The following is a 26908-nucleotide window of genomic DNA, read 5'->3' as shown; positions in this document are numbered from 1 at the left end:
GACATTTATTAACTTGTATGCACCTAATGTGGGTCAAGGGGAGTTTTTTGAGTCCTTACACATACAGCTACCAGAGTTTGTGGAGGGGCGTGTGAGTATGGGAGGAGACTTTAATTTAACAGAAGGCCTGTTGGACCATTCTAAGGGTGGTGGAAGGTGTAACCTAGCCTATAGAAGAAAGCTAATGAAGCTAGTACAGGCGTTGGATTTGCTAGATGTGTGGAGGTTACAACATCAAAGGCAGCGCACATACACCTTTTATTCTCATGCCCAGAAGACGTACTCCTGCATTGATGCGCTTTGGTGTGTCGGGGGTTGGGTAGAACTAGAAAGCCTTCAATCAGAGATCTCGGGCTTTATATGGGGTCGATGATCCCCGAGGTTGGCGAAAAGGGTGATGTGGGGCTCGGCGGAACTGGGAGGGAGAGGGGTGCCCAACTTGGAGTAGTATTATTGGGCAGCTCAATTAAAGTTCATCTCCACTTGGAAGCAGGGCTACCCGTCCTCTATTAAAACTCTTGAGCAGAGCTTTGTGTGTAGCATATCTCTTGATGCGGCACTCTGGACCTCCCTCTCACATTGTGATTATAAGCAGCTGACTACAAACCCTTACATATCTCACTTGTTAACACCATGGAGCAGGCTGAAAATCAAGCTGAGGGGTTCTAGGTTGCCTTCCTCATTTGCACGCATTTCACAGGAACCAGGCTTTCAGGCAGGGCTTGGACGGGGGACATACATCACTTGTGCGCGCAAGGGACTGATTCGGTTCAGGGACCTTCTAGATGGGGAAGTAATGTGGAAATTCAAAGATTTGCAGGAGGAATACGGCCTGACTTCGTCAGATCATTTCCCATACTTGCAAGTGCAACATTACATATTAGATAGGGGATGGACGAGAAAGGATCCAGATGAGAGTGAGCATTTGGAGAATGTATGGGTCTTTGTGGGGAAGACTAGACAAGTTATTACTTTATTCTATCGTCTAATTAGGGGGGGACAGGTTTATTAAGTTTTCATATATGAGGGCATGGGAAGCTGATTTAGGGTGTGAAATGAGTGTTCAAGAATGGAAAGCTCTCTGTTTTTAAGTGAAAAATTCTTCTATATGTGTCTTAATCAAAGAAAATGTGGTGAAGAAGTTGGCACCTACATTCATATATGGTGCACTTGTTGCCAGATACAGGAATATTGGACTGGAGTAACCCGCTTGATAGCAACCACCCTAGAGATTGAGTGTGTCTGTGATCCTAAATGGTGTCTCCTAGAATGGGGGAAACCAAAGAGGCCTGAAATGACAAAAAAAGACTTAAGCGAATGTGTTTTGCTGCTGCAAAGATAATGCTTGCAGCCCACTGGAAACAGTCTAATGGGCCTTTTGTTTCCACTTGGCTGTTGAAGGTTAGAGTGCTGGGGGAGTTGGAAAAACTAACTGACCGCCGGTTGGGGAAGTTTGATCCTAAGGCAGTTGAATTGGTTCATCTGGATCAGTTGTTGGGAAATGTATAGAAGAAGGGGAGTTGGGAGAGGGGGGTAATGAGGGAGTAATTGAAGTATGTAAATTGAAGAAATTTGTGACTGTCTCTGGGAAAATATGACTGAAGTCTAGTGACTTTAGTCAGGTTTTCCCAGACAGGATCACATTTCACTTTCCTTATCATCTTGCTACACTAGCTTAGACTAGAAGGATATACCAAAGCTATCCCTCAAGGTGGAAGGAAGACAAAGCTCGCTCCAAAACAACCCTGCCAAAGTTATGTCTCCTCTGGCCAAGATATCGACCTTATAATACCTGACGAACAAATAAGTTGCAGCCTTACAAATATCCTCTGGACACACTGCTATTGCCTTTGTTCATGGAGACAGAACCCAAGCCTGGCCTGAAACCCATGGATACTAGAGAGCCATTAATTGAACCTGAGCCATCAGGGAGTTTTAAAGGTTAGGCAGGTTGGAGTCAGGGTCCGCTGGACCACTAGGGTGTTTTAAGGTTGGGGGGGGGTGGGGTTCACTGGACCACCAGGGATACCGTGCAAAAAAAATTAACGACTGCGCCATACTTGCCATTAAGTTTTGTACATTAAAGGTAGGTGCTCAGTGCATGGAAATATCTGTGCATCAGCTGGAACACTCATTTCAATACTGATGAGCTTGTTGTAATATATTTACATAGGGTTATCAGTAGCTGCTCCGGGGAACTGTAAAAGGGACGCAGAACCCCTTTGTGCATTAGATGCTAAATAATGTTTGCTTTAGACTAGCTACAACCAGTATCATTAGGAAAGGGATCGTAAATAAGACCGAGAATACTATAATGCATCTGTATCGCTCCATGGTTCGACCTTACCTTAAGTACTGTGTTCAGTTCTTTTTTTGTTACATTTGTACCCCGCATTTTCCCACTCATGGCAGGCTCTATGCGGCGGGAAGTTCTGGTCATCATATATCAAAAAAGATATAGTGGAATTAGAAAAGGTTCAAAGAGCAACCAAAACGATAAAAGGGATGGAACTCCTCTCATATGAGAAAAGGCTAAAGAGGTTAGAACTCTTCAGCTTGGAAAAGAGACAGCTGAAAGGAGATATGACTGAGGTCTACAAAATCCTGAGTAGTGTAGAATGAGTACAAGTGAATCGATTTTTTACTCTTTCAAAAAGTACAAAGAGTAGGAGACACTCAATGAAACTACATGGAAATACTTTAAAAACAAATAGGAGGAAATATTTTTTCACTCAATAAATAGTTAAGCTCTGGAACTGTTTGTGGTTAGCATATCTGCAATTTTAAAAAGGCTTGAACAAGTTCCTGGAGGAAATGTCCATCGTCAGCTATTGACACAGACATGAGGAAGCCACTGCTTGCCCTGGGAGATTGGTAGCATAGAATCTTGCTACTATTTGGATTTCTGTCAGGTACTTGTGAGCTGGATTGGCCACTGTTGGAAACAGGATACTGGGCTTGATGGACCATCGGTCTGACTCAGTATGGCTACTCCTATGTTATGTTTATGTTCTTATGTTTTAAGTTCTTATGTATCGAATAAGTAAGGGTGAACTGGAAACCCTTCCTTGTGAAAGAACACTGCAGCCACTGCTATTGTAGCATGATATTATTTATTGCATTTGTATCCCACATTTTCCCACCTCTTTGCAGGCTCAATGGAGTTTAATTGTCAGAGTTATTGATTTTGCTGGATCAGATGCAAAAGTATCTCTCTATATAAAAGGCAACCCCAACGTTCTGAAGCCTCCACGGAAGTTGAGGCGCCCGAGATATCCGGTGTGCCCTGGAGTGTCTGCACCGCCCTCGCATCAAAACGTCATGACGTCAAGGGCAGAGCTTTACACTCGAGGGCTGAAACGGAAATGCTACAGGCACGGCCACGGAGGCGCAGCAAAAAAAAAAAAAAAACCCTCCCCACACACAGCCCCCAACAAGGCAAGTAGCTCGGAGGGACGGAGGGAGGGAGCCCCTTGCTAGCGCCCGTTTCATTGCGCTCAGAAACGGGCATTTTTTCCTAGTATATATATAAAATATACAGCTGCAAAAACTAATTGAAACAGTATCAGATAAACTGGTCTGGCTTTCACCTCCCCCCTGGAGACTACTGACAACAAAACCTAGCCGGGCGGATACTTATAGTCAATCAACACATCTCCAAAGAACAAAAGTCTATATATTGAGAGCAATCAAAAAGATTGGATGAAACTCACAGACAATGACTCAGAGACTGAAAAACTGATCTACCCACCTAATCTGACAAAAGAAGCCCACCTACTCTCAGACAATGACTCTTAATCCTGTATGTGTATCTACCAGCAGATGTCCAGACAGAAAGTCTTATGATGTCATTAAACATGTGACCAGTTACCATGCTCCATCTCAAAACTAGATGAAACTAGTTTTCAACTATCCCTGAGATTATAAAAAGCCTGGAATATTTTCAGTTCGCTTTTTTGGCTCTGCCTCTTGCCTCTCTGCTGTTCCTGATCTGCACCTCCATGGACCTTGCTGGACTTCACACACATCCAAGATAAGACTCTCTCCAGGCTCCAGCAACAACTCTGCAACAAAAAGACTTATTTTCCAGTAAGGACCTCCTTCATCACTCCAACCAGCAGCCGCCATCAAAGTGAGTTACTATTAATCCAGCCTAATTTATAATTCAGACTTTCTAATCTTGTGAAGCATATTTCCCTTGTAAAAGATCTCTAAAAACTGCCTCTCTTAACATTATTGCATTACTTGTATTCTAAATAAACATTTTAAAGTTAAATATATGGTCTTTATGTTCTGAGCACATGTCCTTAAACCTTACAGTGCAGGTTAATGTAATTCAACAAATATATTATTTAATTCCCCTTTTCTTACATCTTATTATTATATCTTACTTTTTACATTATATTTAATTGGTGGAGAATATTATTATCTTACACTATCACTGGAGAACGTCTTGGGAGCTGGTGCCAAACCCAAGCTCTGAACTGATCAGATAATAACACAATCCCAGGCAAGCTTCTCTGATGGGAGTAAGAAAATACGTTTTGTATAAGTTGAGAGAAGTCAGGAATTTTTGGGTTTGGCCAAAGACATTACTGAATGCAAGATTTCCATCTGAAAATGGAGAAATCAAAGAGCAGCCATTGACTCCCTTCAAATCCAGAATGGGCCAAAAGGTTCCTCCTTTCTTTAGGACTATAAAATAGATGTAATACCAGCTTTGACTCTGATCTTGAAGAGGAACAGTCTCTATGGTGTCCAAGCCAAGGAGACAATGCAAGGGATCCCGCACCTACACTATATGCTTGAGATTTGACCTGCAAGAGTACACTATAAATGTATTTTAGAAAGGATGAGAGTATAACCATTCTGGATCACTTCCAAGATGCATTGATCTAAGGTGATAAGAATCCACTCTCAAAGATACTGATGAAGTCTGCTTTCCACCTACATATCTGTGGGGAGGACCCACTGTTCTTCACTAGGAACTCTTTGGGGCAGTGGATGGAAAGGAAAAGAAGGTGCTGCTCCCCAGTATCTTGACCCAATGAAAATTAATGCTCACTTCTGCACACACATGCAAGAACAAGAACACTTTGTAGAGATCTGGGAATGAACCCAATCCATGGCACAAGATCTACTGGCTGATACTTTCATGGATTCGATCCTGTCTTCTGGAAGGCACCGGTGTCTAGACTCACCCACATACTTAACTAACCTCTTGAGATCTTCCCCAAAAAGCAGGCAACCCCCAAAAGGAAGTTTACTCAACTGAGTCTTAGAGGCAGAATCAGCCTAGAAAGCTGTCCCCAACTCCTAAAAAATTACCTCTAACAAAACCAGGATCTGCTGAATCCATCGTAATACTACCTAAGCTACACAACCTCCACAGACCACTGCCTGGGCCCCAAGGGCCATGAAACTAAAGGCCTGTTTAATGAGCAAAAGAAGCAGTAAAAAAAACAGAGGCAATGGATCCAAACCAAATAGTATGTCACAAAGAAAGCAGACGCACAAGTGACCAAGTAGTTGAATATTTCACAAACTTTATTAATTCATCAAAACCAAACACCCAACATAGCCACGATTCAAAAAAAAAAAAAAAATTCTTTATCCAGAGTGTAACAGTTCAATTTGAATGATTTACTTGATGAAAAGCAAACTGTTCAAGTGTATCATCATAAGTCAAAAAATAAAACAATGTCAAATGTCTTCAAATAAAGATAAAAATATAGCAGTTACCTAATAGCAAACAGCAGAAATCATCACACACATCCAACCTGTAACTGAAAAAAGATCAACCCCAAAAACAAAATATCGAAAGAAGAGAAATCACTACAAAAACTGCTCTTCAATAATACAAAACAAAAATACTGTAAATCACTAAACAGTATAATGTTCGAGTAGTTACATACTCAAAGAATATTTGTGTGTGTAGGAGAACCCTCAGTTTAAATAGACAGTATGGCACCCAGTGGGCATTAAAGTGCTTCAACAGCAGCGATTGCAAGACCTTCTTCGGTCTTACCCGCTAAAGCAACTTTTACTGTGAAGAAATAGTCTGCTTGACCATTCAGGTCGCATCGTTGAGATAAGTTTATTGTTCATCTTATTCATAGAGGACACTTAAATTATATTTTGTGTGGACACATAAGTTATATATTTAACACAATTCACTGTTTTGTACAATGTTTATGTAGAATGGAGATACCCTAGAATGTTATAGACTCTAACGGTAAAAGTTGCTTTAGCAGATAAGACCGAAGAAGGTCTTACAATCGCTGCTGATGAAGCACTTTGGAGCCCACTGGGTGCCATACTGTATTTAAACTGAAGGTTCTCCTTATACACACAATTTTATTTTTCGAGTATGTAACTGCTCAAACATTTTGCCTGTTTAGTGATCTACAGTGTTTTTGTTTTCTATTATTGAAGAGCAGTTTTGTACTGAAAAATAAGATGGCATAACTGCTCTCTCTTTTTATTTACAGAGGTGGTCAGGTAAAAGTCCATAGATCAATACAACAGCTAAGTATTATGATGACAAAGTATTTGTGGCAGAGTATCTCCAGCTGAATGTTTAAGGATGTATCAATACTATAACACTGTAATAGGCCTATTAAGGGCTAAAGATTTTTTTTTTTTAATGTGTAGGAATCTAAGAATAGGCTGGCTCTTCAGGCATGACTGTTCTATAAAACTTGGGTCTTCCACACAGTGAACCCTGGTTTATTTTCCCAGTGCATAGTAACAATTTTATCTCGAAGCACACTTTGAAGCTCATCGTTAACTGGTCAGAACTACAGTTGCTGTTGTATTAGGGATATCAAGCTTGTCCTAAACAAAGCATACCGTTTAAAATTATTTTGAGGCTACCATACTGCTGGCTTATCTGAAATCTGCTTTTCTTTCACTTTTTTGTTTTAAATATTTGCTAGAATGTACCCAGCAGAAGTGCCTTTGATCATTTCCTATTTTCCCTGTGAATCACCAGCTTCACTTCCATATGTTTCCTGCCCTCTAGATTTTTGTATAATGGTGATGCCTCAGTGTTTGGAGGAGTTCCTGAACATGTGTGCGTTCTGTTTTGTTTACAGATTGTGCCATACCACTGGCACTTTGAAAAGCACTGTCAATTTAACACTGTCACAGATAAATCACATCACCCTCACCCCTCCCAACTTACTGTGGAATTAGGCACCAGCTATTTATAAAAGCTGTTTATTGTATCCATTGGGTATTAGGTATAAATATGTATGCAAATATGTGAGCTCATTTTCTGGAAAAGACCTCTTTCTAGAGTTTGAAAAAATGGTAGCCCTAATCATGGAAGACACTTGAAATACAAATATATTCACAATCATTAGCCATGCTTTCAGATGAACACTTCAGAAGAAATAGCACTCTGTTTCCCCAAGATGTACCTCTCTGTCACATTACAGAAATCGCAAAGAGAATGCTGGTCCCTAGATAAAATGAGCAACAAAACTAGAAAACCAGATAAGCAACAAAGGATAATGGATGACAAATAGCTTGAATAAAATTATCTTAAGGGATGGGCCACTGGGGCCCAGGTTCTGCATTTTATGTAGGAGGCCCCAGATCCTGGCATTGCAGCAGGGGTGAGCAAGTACTAAAGATTTCAAGATTTCCACAATGAATATGCATGAGATCTATTTGCATACAATAGAAGCAGTACATGCAAATCAATCTCATCCTGACTGGATTTTGTGGGAGGGTTGGGACTAGAGGCATAAAAAAAGGTATGTTGTGAGGGTGAATGTGAAAGTGTGAGAGTGTGGAGGAGGGAGGAAAGTTCACATTTCCCTCTCCCCTTCTACTCTAATTCATGCCAGTTCGTGCTGAAGGAAAGGAGTAAGAGAATGTTATGTATGAATGCATCCTCCCTCCCTCCCTCCCTCCCTCTAATGCAGGGGTGTCCAACCCTGGCCCTCGCTAAGTCTGGTTTTCAGGATTTCCACAATGAATATGCATGAGATCTATTTGAATACAATGGAGGCACTGCATGCAAATACATCTGATGCAGATTCACTTAAGAAATCCTGAAAACCTGACTGGATTGTGGCCCTCAAAGACCGAGGTTGGACACCCCTGCTCTAATCAATCCCAATATGAACTCAGGAGGATGGGGGGGGGGGGGAGATGAGATGCGAGTTTGCTTACACTTTTCTCCCTCTTGCCAAAGCCGGTTGGGGGAGTGTGCAAATATCTCCCTATTAATCAGTCTCACTGGTGGTGGTAAGGGGGCCCTTAGTCCTTTGGGTCCCAACCTAGGTTAAGGGATGTTACTAAGCCCAAGAAACTTACCTGAAGGAAAATAAACCTAAAACAATATAAAATAAAGCCCTATAAACCATAGAACTCCCCCTCCCCCCAAAAACCCTGGTATCTGCTTCTACTAAAGGTCAGAAGCACAATATATAAAATCTATGCAGATGGTATTTGCCTCTTCAAAACTGAACTGCAGAGGAAACAAGGTGGCCTGCATGCCAACACACCTACGCTCATCTTTTGACATCAACAAGAGACTTCAACTGATAGTAGATGGCACACAATATATGGAAAAAAAAATGGATTAAAGCAACAGTGCTTCCCCCTCATTACAAAACTAAAGTCTGTTGTACATAGGGAGATAACCTTGATGAAATTCAGTTGAGGGAGTTTTTTAAAAAATTGTTTTACCGAGATAATATCATATGGTAGATGGAATGAGATGGAAAGATGACTTTGGATTCTGCACAGACAATTTTCCAGGCTCTTAGTTCATTAATCTGAATAGCTTTTTTTTTTGGTGCTTGAAACTTTTAGAAAGGGATTCCAAGGAGGTTCATCTTTCAGCTACTAATGCTCACCGTACTCACAGCAGGCGGCAAATTCATCTCACGAGTGAACAGTATGGCTGCTTCAAGTTGATAAGAAAACTCACTAGAAAATATGAAATACTTTAAAACAAACTGCCATACTGGGAGAAACCAAAAAGTCTGACAAGACCAGTATCTTGTTTCCAACAGTGGCCAAACCAGATCAGAAGTACCTGATAGAATCCCAAAGAGTAGAAAGATTCTACGCTACTTACTCCAGGGATAAGCAGTGGATTTCTTCAAGTCCACCATAATAAAAATTTATGGACTTGCCTCCAGGAACATCTCTAAACTTTTTTTTCAAACTTAGCTACATGAGCCAAGGGAAATCTTTCTTGCCTCACCAATCTGCTACATTTCTTTGAAAGGGTGAATAAATATGTGGATAAATCTATCCTCCAAACCATATGCAGTGCCGTAGCGAGGGCTAATGGCACCCGGGGCGGGTCGCCGCTACGCACCCCCCCCCCGGGTGCAGCACGGTGCGCCCCCTCCCCCTGCAGCGCACCCCCCCTGAAGCGAACCCCCCCCCCGGACCGCATTCTTACCTGCGGGAGGGCCGATCCGCCCCGAGTGCACGTCACACGGAGCTGCGGCGGCCCCGCTGGTTCCCTGCTCTCTCTGCCCCGGAACAGGAAGTAACCTGTTCCGGGGCAGAGGGAGCAGGGAACCAGCGGGGCCGGCACCCCCCCCCCCCCCGAGCACGTGCACACGGGGCGGACCGCCCCTCCCGCCCCCCCCTTCCTACGCCACTGACCATATGCTCTCTAAGCCTTATACATAAAGTCTCAAATGACTCAATCGAAGGCCTTCTCTGCATCAAAGCAGCTACCTCCAAGGATGTCAAAACTTTCCTCATATTCTTAACTGCAAACCCATCCCTTACAAACCTTACCTGTAAATCATGGATTATACTGGGGATAACTCTGGTCAGCCTATTAGCCATAATTTTGAAATGATTGGCAAAAAATTAAATAAAGATATTGGTCTATATGATTTTGGCATCAACAGGTCTTTCCCCTCAGCTTGGGAGTACAATTATTTGTGCAAGATTCGGGGTAGCAGGCAATTCCCTTGGAACTATAAACTTTTACAAGAGATCACTAGACCCTCTATATTTAATCGTATTATAGAATTCGAGTTGAAATCCATCTGTCCCTGTGGCTTTGCAAAGGGAACTCTGCTTAATCACCCAGTCCACTTTATCTTTCAGAATTGATGAGTTAAGAAACGGAACATTTGAATCGCTAAGGTGAGGTATGTTCAAACATGCTGCTCCATTCAGTCCCTCATCAGGATGTTGTGCATAGAGCCTTTCATAATAATTGCAAAATAGGTTCATATGTCATTATCAATACTAGTTTCCACCCCTAGTTCATTTTTCAAGTGGGCTATTTTTTCTAAGAGTTTGCCAGTTTTGGACTAGCCTAGACAGCAGTCTCCTGCTCTTATTACTATATATTTATACAGGTGATACTTATAATATGCACAATACTTTTGAGCTCTCTGGTGTAATGTCTCATATAGTGGAGGAGTGGCCTAGTGGCCTAGTGGTTAGGGTGGTGGACTTTGGTCCTGGGGAACTGAGGAACTGAGTTCGATTCCCGGCACAGGCAGCTCCTTGTGACTCTGGGCAAGTCACTTAACCCTCAATTGCCTGCCGCATTGAGCCTGCCATGAGTGGGAAAGCGCGGGGTACAAATGTAATAAAAATAAAGAAATAAAATAATGTCTCATTCAGGAACACCTGCAGTGCCACTAAATGCAATTTCTTATCCTTTGTGGGTGACATCCCATAGAGCCGATGGGCTTCTACAATCTGTCATTCTAGTTTCAAGATTGCTTACTCTCAAGCTTTTTTCTTATAGCTTTAAAAACTAACTGTATTGAAAATCACAATTACTTGGTGTGTTTCCAAAATGATTAACCACAATCCACTAACACAAACCAGTGTCTGTCAAGTTTAACAAAAAGTGGAGAAAAAAAACAAGACCTCAATAGTCAAACCCACGCTCCTTACAAAAGCATAGAGCTAGGAAATACAACCATCACAGGCCAAAAAAAACCCTCCAAATAAATGCAAAAATAGGCAGAGTGAAGTGCTGTAGTCATTTAAACAGGAAAAAAACAAAAGGACTGCAAGCAAACATTCTTCATTCCAATAGTTAATCAAATCAAATCTTCATATCGCCAAAACTCCAACAATCGTTTCACTGTAGTCCATCAGTCTATATCCGACAAGGTTTCCCTGTTTCGAATAGCTACATCAGGGGAAATACTCCTGTTCCAAGGCCTCTACTTGCTTCCAAATGGTGAACTGGCAGACAAAGACGCCAACCTCATTTTCAACTTGTTGGGAAAAAACCCCCAGTCTCACTTCCACCAATTACACAACAGCGTGCTCAAAAAAAACCTCCCAGTTAACACAGCTTTTGCTGTTTTCCAGAACAGATCTGAGTCCCATTCGTGCTCTATATTGTGCTTGTGGAAATCCTTCCACTGTGTACTTAAATATTTCCTAAAAGCATTATCTTTGCATAGGGGCATTGCTAGCGTTTAGCGCACATTTATTTTTAGCCCGCACTAAAAACGCTAGCGCGCCTTTGTAAAAGGACCCCTTAATTTTCAAAGTTAGGCAATGAAACCCTTTGAAAGGTTAGCCTAAAAAAGGACAAATATAAGTAGGTAGCTGTAGTTACATGCCCCTTTGTGTACATATAGGAGCAAAAACATAGCACTTGCATGCGTTAGTGCCCTAAGCGCTATTCTATAAGGGCATGCGTAAGTGCTATAGTGTGTAAGTGTAAGGGGGTGTACAATGGGTACAGCATGAGAGGGCGTAACTTAGAAAATACTGTGTTACACATGCCCTTGCCTCATAAAGGGGCCCTTTTACCAAGCCGTGCTAAAAAGTATCCGGCACTGTCGTCAGTGTGTGTGTTTTCTGCATGCTGCGGTCACTTTTATCATGGTGGTAAAATGAGTGCATGATTTCTTTAATGGTCACATGCTAATTTCCCAATTAGCATATGGCCTTTACCAAATGAGCCCTTACCAACAACTATTTTGTTGGCACTAAGGGCTTCCGTGCTAACCCTGCGGTAAATCGGACAGCACTTTCAGCATGGGATTAGCGCAAGCTAAAGGACACACTACCACAGGACGCCTCAGCAATACTTTATGCTGCAGGGTAGGCACCTTAGTAAAAGGGCCCCTTAGCCACCTGCAGTCATACCAGCTCTATGGTTGGTATAATTGTGGGCACCTAAATGTAAGATGCGCTGATGTCGGGTTATGCTAACATTCTAGAATGGAATCTGGGTGCCCTGGGGCTGTCACAGAACAGGCTTTCACTGTGTAGCATTAGGGTGCATACAAGGAGACACCCACTTATCGAATTGCCACCTAAGTCTTTTTTTCTGTAGAATTATGTAATCCCTTATTAGGTTGGGGATTACTAGCAGAGTAAGTCCCTATAGAGAGTCACTGGGGGGGGGGGGGGAGTGACTGGGAGGTCCCTGGGTAGGAGGAAGCCCAGCCATAGGGGAGTAACTTTGAAATAAAATGTAGAGAAAAGTGCACTGAACAGGAAAAGTGATGGGGAGGTAGAGTTAGATGTTAATAAAAGAGTTAGTTGCCCTTTAAGCATGAGGCTGGGCCCTGGGAGTTGTTGAGTTTCTGCTTGTAACTGTGGGTCTTTGGTTGCCTGCAAGCCCCTGCCAAGTAACCCAAAGAAGGAGAAGGGGGATTCCATTTAAAACCTTTGGCTGGAAAGAGCTGTAGCTCAGCAGAACCACAGCTGTGACAGAGGAGAGCTACGGGTGGGCAGTGGAGAGACCTAGCCCGGGAGTGTGGGACAGGAGCCAGGGAGGGCCAATCCCAAGACCAGGGTGAGCCAACGCAAAGGTCACCTGGAAGGAGGTCAGGCAAGGAGGGTCTGAACTGTAAAAGTGAAGAGCACAGCCGTTGGGACACTTTTCTCTGAGACAGGCATGGACAGGAGACTGTAAAAAGTGTAAATAGCCCTGTTTCAGAGCAACTTGTAAAATATATCTTAAGGGAGGAGAATACAGGAGTTCCCTCAGGGAATATTGGAAGAACAATGTATTTAAAGGTTGCACAAAGTGATGTTTTATGCAGTTGGAATGTTCCTGTGGTTTCAAGTTGAAGAATAAACTGTTTTGAGTTTTAAGCTGCTGACTATGGAGTGGTCATTTTGGACTTTTAGAGAGTATTTTAAACCTGACTAACTTAATAGCCAGCCTTATTTCCCATAGCAGCATCTGGACTTGTTTTGAATTTCCTGGGGGAGAAGAGGGTCATCCCACCAGATATCATTTCTTTTCCCAGGTAGAGGCTCCGCGTGCCAAATTAGTGTGTGAGTGAGGGTCCGAAGAAGTCTACCCTTTGCGGGGGATCCAGCCCACTCGGACCCTGGACCCAAAATTCTGTGTGTTTTGGATGTATAAAGGATGCTTCCTCTGCACAGCAAAGAATGTGGCTCCTTTTCCATGCAGTCAACCTCTTTTTAACTACTTATCTAAAATATATTTTTAAACTATAAATGGACAGTGTAAATCCTAAGTAGAGTTAAGTTAGTTTTAGAAATCTACACACAGAGATTGCAGGGAATTCTGTCACAGTCCTTGTCATTTTATTATTCTTTCTATATTCTGCATTTTAACTCTTCCCCTCAAGCCTTTGCACCTTAACTGAACAATTTTCTGCCCATAGCTTTCTTTTTCTTGTCCATAATCACGTTACAGAGATGATTATTAATATGAATTTTCCACTTGAGTTCAGAACAGCTCCACCTTTAGAATGAGTTCCTTTGTCTACCGCCTCTCCTGTGTTTGTGAGTCAAATATGGGGCTGAATGCTCACTGGAAGCAAGTGAATGGAAGATAAGCCTTGACAATAGGCAAATAAATGCAGCTTGCAAGCTCCAGAATTCTGCTCATTCAGCCATGTGTGTGTGTTTTCCAGTGTTCCCAACACACGCTGTGAATTTCTCCCTCATGTCTCTGAATTCAAAACAGGTATGCTTAGCCAAATCTAGTCATACTAACCCATCCCCCACATCCAACCCTGCCCCTAATGTACACTCTCTCGCCAACCCTCTGACAACCCTCACCGCCCACTCCAATCCCCTCATCTGTTGCTCATAATCCAGCTATTCAAAGTCTTGCACTTTGAAAGACATGTGCGCTGTAATGCTGTTGAACTCCTGAGGCTTTGATCGGTTGTATTACAAATGATTATTACCTTCCCCTTCCACCACTATTATATTGCTTTATGTGCCTCCTGCCAGCCGTATGGGGTTGGAACAAGTCCATTAAGGGGGAGCACCAGGCCAGAGAACAGCAGCAAATCCCAATCACCATGAGACAATGTCAAGGCACCAGTATAACTTGGATTTGTCTAGCTCTGCAAGCAAATTGATGGCAGTTAGCTGTGGGCACCCTCCCTCATGTACCAGCAATACAAAGCAGCATTTGTTTTGGCTTACCCCTCCTACGAGCTGTGCCCCATCCAGATTTTTATATGAAATTCTTTTTATTAATGGAATCAATTGGATAAATACAACAATACTGAACGTTAACACGTATCCAATGTTCTGCTCACATGATAAAACCCCATTAAAATCCACCAAGGAGCAGCACGGTAGTTCTGTAGAATCCTGCACACTGTTATCCATCAGACTGTTAAGCTGCTCTGGCCACTATCAAATCCCACCCATTATCTCCTTTAATTCATTTTGAATCTACATGGCGCACGGCATGCATAAGGAGTCAAAGTGAAAACGCATGAAGGGACATTTAAGTAGCTGGTGATACCTATCAGCGTAATCTTTGCTCAGAACACTTCTCACTTGCCGCCAATCATTTGTCATAAACGTTACAAACCAGTGATCGTTATTTAAAAAAAAAAAAAACGCAACAGAAACTGGAATATAATTCTTGATTTTATGTTGCTTTTCACTCTCACAGCAGATCCTGCATGACACAGAGTTGTACTCCATCATCTACTAGACTTCGTTAATTTTAAATCCCTCGATTCCATATATTTCCTCACCACACTAGCAACAATTGCACTGCTTCCAATAGGAATAAAATGCCTCCTTTGAGACAAGACATCCCGAAGCTCATCATGTGTGTGACCGCACCCATTGGCACACTACATCATATATAGACATACCATAGTAAAAGCTTTCCCTAATACACAGTACCCTCAGAACAGTGCTCCGTGATACTATCAAACCTCAAAACTATTCCACACTTCATGAATGTATTTGAAGTAGCCCACTTGTACGCTTTGGGTACTTTGATGGCAACCTCAGAACGGAAGCATTAACTGCATCTTCTTTCTATTAAGGGAACGCCACATTTCAGAATGGAGGTGCAAGTTCTGGACTGCGGTCCTCTCCCACAGATTTAAAAGCTGCAGATCATACCTTCACCGACTCCATTGACGGCAACGTTGTCCATTAAACCAGCTCTGCATGAATTGGACAATGCTGATTCCAGTCGAATCACAGCTTTCTCCAGCCTTTCCAGTAATCCTGCCATTTCTGCCATTCTGGAACAGAAAAAAAAAAATGAGTCTGTTAACTGATCCAACATAAGCACATAGTTGTCTGGGTTTTTTTTTTTTTTTACTGTTCTGATTTTCAGTTCTTTTAACTGTCAAGCAATTTCCTGATAGAACAGGAAAAAAAAACCTATGCAGAAACAACCTGGCAGAGTCTTAAAAACTCTATGACCCACTTACATCATGAATCTGTAATGATTTAAATGTCTGTTCTGTTTCTCTTGTAACAGTTAACAATGTGAAGTAATGACACATTCCGTATTTCCTGAGTCACGCTGGAGGGAGCACGGTAAAAAGGATGCATATGGGATACATACAAGGAAAGACCATGTGGGTATCTCCTCCTCTTCAACTTCAGCGTTCTGAAAATATATCTTACTAAAGAACAGACAATGAAACTATACAAAACACCATTTGGATAATAAACCAACTGGCAGGATAGCTCAAACTTTCTCTTATAAGCTATAAAATATTCCACCGCAAACTTCGTGCACATGTAGGTGTTAAACCAAACTCACTGTTGACCACAACAGGTAGGTGTTACTCTATGGAATTGATGCATCTCAGGTTACAGGTTTTCACTACACAATTACAGATGTTCTGAAACTTGCTCCCTGAACGGACGGACGATTGGTTGGTTTCTGTGAATATCATCCAGTAAAGGGTTCCCTGTAGCTTATACTTCCATGACTTTTTATAATTATTTACAGTTTAAATGATCATCCTATCCATACCTCCTTACACTAAATATCACCTGGAAAGATCTTAGAACAGGGGTAGACAACTTTAGTCTAGCACTGCTTTTCACATGGAAGATTTACACAGAAAATGTCATTAACCAGAATTTTGGCAATTTTAAATATTGAATTTCACAAATATTTTCAGAATAGCCACTCAAGTCATTTGTTTCCATCATTTTTAGTTATATTTGTACTTATGCATTTATTTATTTATTTATTCATCACAGGTGGTCTATGAAGCTTTATGCATTTTTAGTTCCAACATTATGTAATGTTGTAGCCCACTAGGGATATTACAGACATTTATGCAGCCCCCTGTGTATACTGGTTTCCCGCCCTGTCTTAGAATGATATCTTAGGGTAATCAAGATTTGGAGTCACTGTCCAGGAAAAGGATCTAGGTGTTATCATTGATGATACGTTGAAACCCTTTGCTCATATGCAGTGGTGTCTAAGAAAGCAAATAGAATGTTAGGAATTATTAGGAAAGGATCACTCCATGGGGCAACCGCACCTCAAATACTGTGAGTTCTGGTTACCACATCTCAAAAATGATATAGTGTAATTAGAAAAGGTACCGAGAAGGGTGATGAAAATAATAAAAGGGATGGGACCACTTTTATGAGGAAAGGCTAAAATGACTTGGGCTCTTCAGCTTGGAGAAGAGACAGCTAAGAGGAAATATGATAAACGGATACAAAATACCGAGTGGAGCGGAACAGCTAGATGTGAATCCCTTGTTTACTCTTTCCAAAAATACTAGGACTAGGGGGCACACAAAGAAGCTACTAAGTAGAAAATTTTAAATGAATCAGAGAAAATATTTCTTCACTCAACAAGTAATTAAACTCTGGAATTCATTGCCAAAGAATGTGGTAAAAGCAGTTAGCTTAGCAGAGTTTTAAAAAGGTTTGGATCGTTTCCTAAAAGTCCATAAGCCATTTTTAAGATGGAAAAATCCACTGCATATTCTAGGATAAGCAGCATAAAATCTGTTTTACTGTTCTCGGATCTTGCCAGGTACTTGTGACCTGGATTGGCCACTGTTGGAAACAGAATACTGGGTTTGATGGACCTTCGATCTGTCCTAGTATGGCAAAGCTTATGCTCTTATGTACTTAACCTGCATAGGTTTGTGCTTTATAGTGTGCATGCAATGTTGAATCTACTACATGAATGATGATCCCGATTCCCAATTAACTAGAACTCTAAACTTTGAACCTTATCTTTCAGTACAACAGGTTTCTTGGCCAGTTTTTGTTTTGTCAGATGGCAACATGCAAATCACATATTGTAGAAAGATAGAATTAATTAGAAAATGTGATACATTAATGTTCCAGCTTGATTAAAGACTACAGCCATCTGCTAGCTAAATTAAGACCTGTATTTTCTGAGTTTTCTTTAAGTATTATTTTATGGTCTTAGCTGTGGTGTTACAGTGTCAGCTAGTGGGACAGCCCGCTGTTTGGTACTGAGAATAAAAAAACTACAGAGGAATTAGAAAAGATACAAAGAAGGGTGATCAAAATAATTAAGGGGATGGAACTCCTCTAGTATAAGGAAATGCTTAAGAGGTTAGGAGTCTTTACCAAAACAGTCGCATATCCTGAATATTTTCTCAAGAAATGGGGTTAAAAGTACCTGCTTTTAGCAGTGCTTGTTGGAATGGAGTGGTGAACGTTCTAAGTCTTATGTAATGGTGTCGCGTCTGACCGACGGGAATGTTAAACAGAAGGGAGCTGAAGCTAAGATGGCGGATCATTTGGCCCTGCCGAGTCCCTCAGTAAGCTCAGCATGGACTTTGGAGACTGTGACAAGAGGTACAGGCTGCAGTGGAAACTGTGTTGGATGCAAAACTGCAGCAATTACATGACAGAACTGAGGCTGCTCATAAGCGTTTGGATAGTACGGATTTGGAATTAGATGCCCAGCAACATCTTGTTGGAGCATTGGAGGACAGGACTCAGGGTATAACGTGTGATATGGATCAGCTCTCTGTGTTCTGTAATTTTATTCTTTATAATAGTTTCCACTATTTTGCCCTGCACTGTACTCTTTTTTTTTATCAGAAAGAAATCTTTAAGACCAAATCATTATCCAGTTCCAGAGACAGAATTATAGCTAAGGTGGCTCTAATAGTAGTAATGTCCTGAGAAGACTCTAGGAAGTCAGAAATATCTAAGTAGGAGTCCATTCCATCTTCACATGCAACAGATGGAGCTCAAACTAGCAGATATGGAGGGCAACATAATCTGCGCCTGGTGGGGTTTTCTGAGTCCTTGAAGGATGCGGATCTTGTGATGACCTTAGAGAAATCGCTTACACAATCTTTTAATTTAGAATTTCTGAAGCATCCCTTCAAAATTGAGTGAGCCCGTTGGCAGGGCCTTGGGACCGGTGGTTTCACATGTCCTCGTGTGGTCAGAGTTCACATTTTAAATCTAGCGCATAAGCAAGCTATCCTGCAAACCTTGTGTGGTGGGAAGTATTTGGACTATGATAATTGGAAAGCATTGTGTTTCCAAGACTATACAGCTAAAGTGCTTACTTAACAAAAAGCTTTCGCGCCCTTATGCACTGAGCTCCGTGCACGGAAGTTTCCAAGCGCCTTACTCTACCCAGCGCGACAACCCACTTTTTCACAACTGTGGAGGAAGTGAAAACTTGTATTCACATTCTCCCATCCGGTGTGAGACCTTAGGCAGCTACCTCTGTGAGTTCTGGATTTGTAAGCAGTTTTAGTTGGTTGGGATTTCTCTGTTTGTCCTTTGGTTCAGCATATTTTGCATGAGAACAACAGGAAGATGGAACTGTATTTAACCCTTTTTTCTTGTATATGATTGTTTCAGTATGGTGGGCATATGTGGCTCAATATTCTGTTCTTATGTTACTTTGGGTTTGGCTGTAGTAAGGTGGGGGTAAGCGGGGGTGTTCAAGTGACAGTTCCCATGGAGTATGGGACTGTAGTTTAGGTGAGGGGATGAAGATGGGTTAAGGGGGTGGGGGAGAAAAAATGGAAAGACAGGATGACTGATTTTTTTTTTTTTTTTAGCATTATCTGTTATGTTCTCTGTTGTGTGCATTTGGATGCTTTTACAGTCTGTTGTATTGGTCGTCAATAAAACAGATTTAAACATAAACAGTTATTGCCTTCATGGACCAACTTCCAATCCGGCATATAATTCAGAAGGCCTCCCTCTGCACCCACCCCACAGCCACCAATCTCTGATCCTTTGAGGTGTTGTTAACTTTCAATGAAAAATGCAACTTGCAAATTTTAATGCAAGCTGTGTTATTTGTTTTGCATAATAATGAGCTGTTTTGCATGCATTTTCATGCTTTAGAACTCATTATTTCCTATATATTATGGAGAAAAAAAATTGCAAGCTGTTTTGTTGGCAAGAAATGCACATTATAATTGGCAAGATGATGACATTAGAGGGTGTGTGAGCTGCAGCTCCTGGTTTCGCTGGTGTTCCTGTATTATCATCTGGCTTAATGGGGGAAGAGAAAGGTCAAAGAATGCTTCTACTTCAGAGCTGTACCTTTGGTGGTTTAAGGGCTCATGGATTTATATGAAATTTATTTATTGTGCTAAATATACTACAATAAGCCAGGGTATTTCTATATGGTTTACAATTATAAAATAAGAGAAGAGGAAAGGAAAGAAAATAATAATGTTGCCGCAATGCCCAGAGGTAGTTGCTAATGAAAAAAAGTTCTCATTCCCCTGTTCAGTTGTCTTCATCATTGAGTCTCAGTGGCAAGGTCCCCCCCCCTCAATCTCATCTGATGATTCAGAATTCCAGCACTATGCTGGAAGTAGCACCAATTAATGATGCTGCTGGAGTTGGAGTGTTGGCGCTGGAAGGCCAGAGCAAGCAGCTGAGACATCATATGGTTAGGAGACCAGGGCTGAAAACTGTGCTCCTGCCAGTACAGTGGAGCCCATGAAGGGCACAAGAAGCTCCAAACCCCTGTTCGCCTTGTTTACTTCTCTACCAAGGGAGGTCCTGATGCCCTAAATCGGTGATTCCCAAACCCTAGGGTTCCGCAAACTCTCTTCAGGAGTTCCACAAGAAATTGCAATAAAATATTTTATATTCAGTGGCACAACCATGAAGAGTCATTTCACTTAGGGCACACACATCCTCCAAAAATGTGGCACCCATGGAATGGCTGGTGATGATGCCCAAGCCCCATCAGCCAAAGAGGTCCACCTTCCATGCCCCCTTCCATGCTGCCTGAGTGGTGAGGATTCAGTGGCATGCTTCAGCTGCTGATGCCAACACTCTTGCACAAGCTCAGTTCAGCAGCATGAACTGACCATGTGCAGGAGTGCCAGTGTCAGTGGCTGAAGCACACTGCCAACTTCCTCACTGCTCAGGCAGCACAGGCATGGAAGCAGACTCAGGTAGCAGACCTCTTTGGCTGACGAGGCTTGAACATCCTCAACAACCATTCCTCTGGTACCACACCTTTGGAGAGGGCTTGTGCCCAAAGTGAGGGAGACAGACTCATTTGGCACACTAAAGGTAATCTTTATATTGATTTTTATTTTGAACACTCCTTTACTGCACATTTTACTTTATCAAAAGAGGATTTTTTTTGTAATTTTTTTGGAATAAATGTTATTAACATTATTTAGACTGACATTTATAGTTGACATAAAATTAGACTGTAGAATTTGTATGACAACATATTCTAGGGGTTCTGTCATAGTAAAAAGTTTGGGAAATCACTGCCCTAAGTGATTACCTGGCTAGCACTAATGATGCCAGCATTGGTAGACCCTACAATGTTTTCTTAAGAAGATGTTTTACAGGTTGTGATGTGGACTGGGCTCTCTAGATGTGACTAGGTCTAAGGCTGTAACCTTTTCTCAAGAGATTGTAACCAAATTGGAAGATTATGTTGCCAGAGTCAGAAGGGTGAGAAGTATGAATGGGTAGAGTTTGCTAGCAATCATGATTGCTCACCAGGCTGGGGTAATTTGACACACATCAAGGGAAGTTTGGTTCTCCACAACAAAATGGGAACCCTGGAAGATAAGAAGAGGGAGAAGAACTGAGGCAGCATATTTTCCCAAAAACTAGGTTTATTTCATATGACTTTTGGAGGGTGTATGTGAATGAGGTTTTACATAAAAATAGATTGTCTATGGCCAACATGTATTATTTTCCTGTAGGAAGACAGGAGGACAGTGAAGAGGAAGGTGGAATGGACTCCTACTTAGACATTTCTGACTTCTTAGAGTCTTCTCAGGACATTACTACTACTAGGGCCACCTTAGCTATAATTCTGACACTGGAACTGGATACAGATTTGGTCTTACAGATTTCTTTCTGATAAAGAGTACAGTGCAATATACATATGAATGCGATGAAGAGATGAAGTACTTATCTCTCTGGTAGAAGATCCTGACAGGGACCCATTTCACCCACGCTTCTTCAGGGAATGTCCTTTAGTGCCTCGCTCTCAAATTCATTACATGTTACTGTTCTAGTACCGTTGCACTAAAGGACATCCCCTGAAGAGAGGGTGAAACGAGTCCCCATCAGGATCGTCTACCAGAGACTACCAGAGAGATAAGTGCTTCATCTCTTCCTCACATTCATATATATATTTTTTACGTTCACTGAGGAATCTATAAAAGTTGATGAAGATTAAGAAATTAAGCAATAAAGTAATAAAATGCAAAAAAGAAAAAAATATATGAAAGGACATGTTTCTGAGTTCTTTTCTGGGCTAATGATTGAAAATAGCTGGAAGGGGTTGGTGATATGCACTGCTCCTAAAAAATCATTTGTCCGGCAGTGACTGAGGCTGTTTCCTCTGAACTGATTGATTCCTAAGTGAAGTTATTAAGTGGGCCACTGTTTTTGATATGCAATGGTCTATTACCATACTTCCTCTTTTTGTTATTTTATTTCTGCAAATTTATTTATTTTCACATTTACATCCTGTGTTAACCAAAGCAGGTTACAGAATTAACATACTTAGGGGTCCTTTTACCAAGGTGATGTAGGGCTACTGCGCCGTACTAGAAAATAATTTTCTAGCATGGGGCCAGGGAGTAGGCATTCAAGGTGGTAATCGGGCAGCACAGGCACATTGCCGTGCACTGCTCAATTACTACATGAGTAGCATGTGAGCCCTTACCGCCTTCTAAATAGGAGGGGGTAAGGGCTTAGGCGGTAAAGGCCATGCACAAATTTGGAAATTAGCATGTGGTCATTAACAGAACAAATTGAAATTTGGCCATTTTCGAGCCATGCTAAAAAGTGGCAGAGTGCACAGGAAACCCACATGCTATAACTATTGCTGATTGCTTTTTAGCACGGCTTAGCATAAGGATCCCATAATAAGCTGATTTACTGCTACTTCATTATGAAATTAAACTAAATTGGATAGAGATAATAAATATTAAATGGGAAAAAATGTGGTATTTTAAAAGTTTCTTTTAAAAATAGAAATTTGTTTTGTGGGTAGCTAGCTTGTTCCCTGATGTGGCCTGAGCCTGATAGCTGAGGAAGAAGGCATTTCTTCAGTTATGGGCAACTTCTTCAAAAAGTTTCCCCATAATCATTTTATATGGGAAATAGGTATACTTCTTATGACCCAACTCAATAGAACAAACAAAGAAAAGAAAATGAGATCATATTTTATTTTATTGGACTAACAATACAATTGTTTGATTAGCTTTCAAAAGCAGTACTATTTCCAATCTGAAGAAGATGGCATTGTCTTCAAAAGCTAATCAAAACATATATTTCATAAAATATACTTGTAACTAAGCGCATAAAAACAGAAAGTTACTTGCTCTGAGGCATGAACCACTTCAAGTTCAACCTTTGCAGAGCATAACTTTATATAGCAACTTATGTGCATGTGTTCCTTCATAAAATATTTCAAAAACACTTTCCCAAACAATACTGATTGAATCTTTGTTTTGAATATGGTCACCTTGAGTAGGCTCAATGAAGAGACTGAATGGATGATTGGTTATTTCAAGGAGGTTAGATTGAGAACAGGAGACAGTATGACGTCAAAAAGCTGAAGCTGTCTCCCCCTCCCCCACAGCCTCTTGGCGTATTCTGTAATCTGTGTGGAAATTTAGGCTTAATCTATAAAGTACGCCTACAGATCTACGTGGAAACACAGGCACTATTCTGTACATGGGTGCTTGTGTTTTCATGTGAATCCACTGTTTTTGCCCTGTTTCAGCACCTTGCAGCCGTTAGAACCTTTGGCATACCGAAAAGTCAGTGTGAAGTAGCGCCTAATGTTCGGCACCATATAAAGGATTTGCCCCCAAATGTGCATATAAGCAGGGCTCAAAGAAAACAAAGTAAAGCACTACTGCAGTCTCAGCACGCTGTCTCTCAGATCAGTGTTTGCAACCAACAAGTCACAAAACCAACATCTTTATCAGTAAGCAGGTACATACACAATTGCATCATAAGGAAGTAGTGCAGACAACAAGATGCTTCCAAAATGCAAGGAAGTCAAAAAATGTCATACACTTGATTTATTCATGAAAAATCATTAAAAGACTCGACGTGCCACTGTGTTTCGGCAAAATGTGCCTGCCTCAAGAGTCTTAACCAAAGTAATAAAATGGCCTGTCAATACTTAACAAAAACGTTGAAGTGGAACAGTCTTGAAACACACCTCGGGGAGAATGTAAAGTCAGCCAAGGACTAGTGCTACCAAAGAACACAGATACTACCAAACAGTAACTGCCGATATTCAACAGCTGTATCCAGATAGCCACCCAGTTAAGTTAGGACAGAAAAAAAGACAGTCCTAATTTAACCTGATAGTTATTCTGGGTACTACCGTTGAATATCGGTGGTGCCTGGGAAACTCATGGCTCACCTTGGAGTACCCTAGCACTGTTGAGATATAATGCTATAGCAGTAAGTTGTCCTCTCTGCTCCTGCATTCCGGACCATACCAAGCCAGAGTAGAGAGGAGGTGTATATCAGCTGGTTACAGTATCCTTCTTCCTGGGATAATGCAATGGTACTGCCCTTAAATACATCAGAGATCCCTACTGAGTGTGTGCTGGATTTGGTGGTGTGCTGTGTGGGAACCAGTGCGTATCTGGAGCTCAACTTTTGGGCCTCCTTTATTATTTTTTGTGTTGGGGCAATGTCTCCAAATGGGTTATTTTTGCGCATACCATGAAAGTACTGAACCTCGCTCCTAAGCTAGGACATGCAGAGTATGATCTCACTCTCTCACACTAGCTGCAGTACTTGCATCGTGCCAAAAAGAGCTTCTTTCTGGAGTTCATAAGATGTAACATAGAGAGCAATTTATGCAGGTTGAGTTTGGAAGTTCTTTTTAATCAAGCCTGTGGCACCAAAAAGATGGGAAATACTGTCTTGACCTTTTTAATGTGTCTAGTGTGAAGTGAAGTAACAGGACATAGGACTTCCCTAGCTCTCTGCTTACTATTCAACTACAGAGTTGAGCAGCAACTTGGCCCTCAATACGACAAGATTAGGACAGAGAAGACTCTCTCAGAAGCTGGACTAGAGAGGAGATAGTGTACTAGATTATTCCTCTTTGCACGTGCAAATTTGAGCACACACCTAATTGAACCAAACAATGAGCCAATTAGTGCTAATTGGGCCCTAAATCAATTATCAGTGCTAACTGGCATCAATTTGGATTTACATGCGCATATCCATGACTGGATCCAAAAAAGACACGGCCATGGGAGGGTCATGGACGGATCGGGGGCATTCCCAAAACATATGTGTGCTGTTAGAGATTTAGGGGGATCCGCACCTAATTTAGGCACATGTAGTAACATCAGGGTTGAGACGGTGCAAATGCTCGCACATAAAGGTAGTGCCCAACTTTGAGCATAAGGAAAAATTAATTCTTACCAGATAATTTTCTTTCCATTAGTCCCAACAGATCAATCCAGAAACTTGTGGGTTGAGTCCCTCTACCAGCAGGTGGAGATAGAGAGAACCTCTGAGGTTTGCTATATGTGAACCTGTGCAGCCAAATGAACCTCAGTATGAATGATACCAAATCAGTGGAATGGAAACAATAGAAAACTTTCCTGACATTGTCAGACCAATTGCCCAACATACTTCCACCACTTCTATATTTATTTATTTTTTTAATCAAACGAAGGAACATTCAGAACAACGGAACCCGAAAAAACCCTAACCAACCGCAACAAAACCGCAGACAGTAAACCCCGGGGGGGGGGGGGGGGGGGGGGGGGGGAGACCTATGGATTGATCTGTTGGGACTAATGGAAAGAAAATTATCAAGTAAGAATTAATTTTTCCTTCCATGGCGTCCCACAGATCAATCCAGAGACTTATGGGATGTACCCAAGCAGTCCTCAAGTAGGGCAGGACACCCCCAACCCAGCAGAAATCACTGACAAGCCAAACACCGCATCTTGACGAGCTGCCACATCCACCCAATAATGACAAGTGAATGTATGGACCGAAGCCCATGTCGCTGCCCTGCAGATATCTTCCAGAGAAACCAAACGGGACTCTGCATAGGAGAAAGTTTGAGCTCGCGTAGAATGAGCACAAACTTGCAAAGGGGCTTGCTTACCCAATGTCACATTAGCCGAAGAGAAGCCCTCCCACAACCAACAGGCTATGGTGTCCTTGGACGCCATATGACCCTTCTTACTGCCTCAAAAAAAGACAAAGAGATGGTCAGAAAGACGAATTCATTCGTCACCTCCAAATACCTGAGAAGAGCCTGTCTCACGTCGAGGCAGCGAAGAGCCCACAATTGCTCACAGTAATCTTCCCGGCAGAAGGCCAGCAAATGCAGGGACTGCCCCAAGTGGAAACGAGAAACCACCTTGGGCAAAAATGAAGGAACTGTCCTAATCGATACCCCCGCCTCCGTAAAATGCAGGAAGGGTTCTCTGCAAGAAAGGGCCTGCAACTCTGAAATTCTCTGAGCGGAAGTAATGGCTACTAGGAAAATAGCCTTCAAGGTGAGATCCTTAATCGTAATCTCCAATAAGGGTTCAAAAGGAGGACGCTGAAGCGCTTTGAGAACTAGATTAAGGTTCCAGGATGGCAGAACTGGCACGTGAGGAGGGCCCAAACGATTTACGCCCCTCAAGAAACGAACCTTATCCGGGTGGGAGGCGATGGACGCCCCCTGAAGCCAGCCTCTAAAGAAACGTGAGGATAACCGATACTGAAGCCGAAGCCGCTGACAATCCCGAACTCGCACACCACGAATCGAAGGTATGCCACACCCTAGTATAAACTATCGAGGTGGATCTTTTCCGAGCCTACAGCATTGTAGCGATAACAGCGTCCGGATACCCTTTTCTTCTCAACCTCGCCCTTTCAAGGGCCAGGCCATAAGACCAAAGGGGCCCCTGCAGCAGGAGACTGTCCTGCGCCAATAGCAGAAAAGGACAATCGAACAGAAGCCTGATCACATCTACGTACCAGGGTCGTCAGGGCCAATCCAGGGCCACTAGGATCACTCGACCGGGATGACTGGCAATGCGAGTCAGTAACCTACCCACCATTGGCCATGGGGGAAAGGCATAGAGCAGGCTCCTGGGCCAAGGTTGAAGAAGGGCATCGACGCCTTCTGAGTCCAGCTCTACTCTCCTGCTGAAGAAATGGGGAACCTTTGCACTGAATGAGGTGGCCATTAAGTCCATCTCTGGCA

The 26908-nt window shown here is 42.0% G+C and overlaps 1 protein-coding gene across 2 annotated transcripts in view; it reads right to left on the bottom strand.

The window, feature by feature from the left end:
- The window catches only part of CAP2 (cyclase associated actin cytoskeleton regulatory protein 2), a 198046-nt gene that overhangs the window by 133445 nt on the left and 37693 nt on the right, over window positions 1-26908 (bottom strand). For both annotated transcript variants that reach the window (XM_030211332.1, XM_030211341.1), the window contains exon 2: window positions 15337-15461. In XM_030211332.1, coding sequence (XP_030067192.1) covers window positions 15337-15460 — 124 coding nt within the window. In that variant the 5' untranslated portion in view covers window position 15461. The remainder of the gene's footprint in view (window positions 1-15336; window positions 15462-26908) is intronic.

This window comes from Microcaecilia unicolor, chromosome 1, assembly GCF_901765095.1.
Source record: "Microcaecilia unicolor chromosome 1, aMicUni1.1, whole genome shotgun sequence".
In the NCBI taxonomy this organism is placed as follows: domain Eukaryota; kingdom Metazoa; phylum Chordata; class Amphibia; order Gymnophiona; family Siphonopidae; genus Microcaecilia; species Microcaecilia unicolor.
The sequence above is the reverse complement of the archived record's forward strand: the minus strand, read 5'-3'. Positions and strand labels throughout refer to the sequence as shown.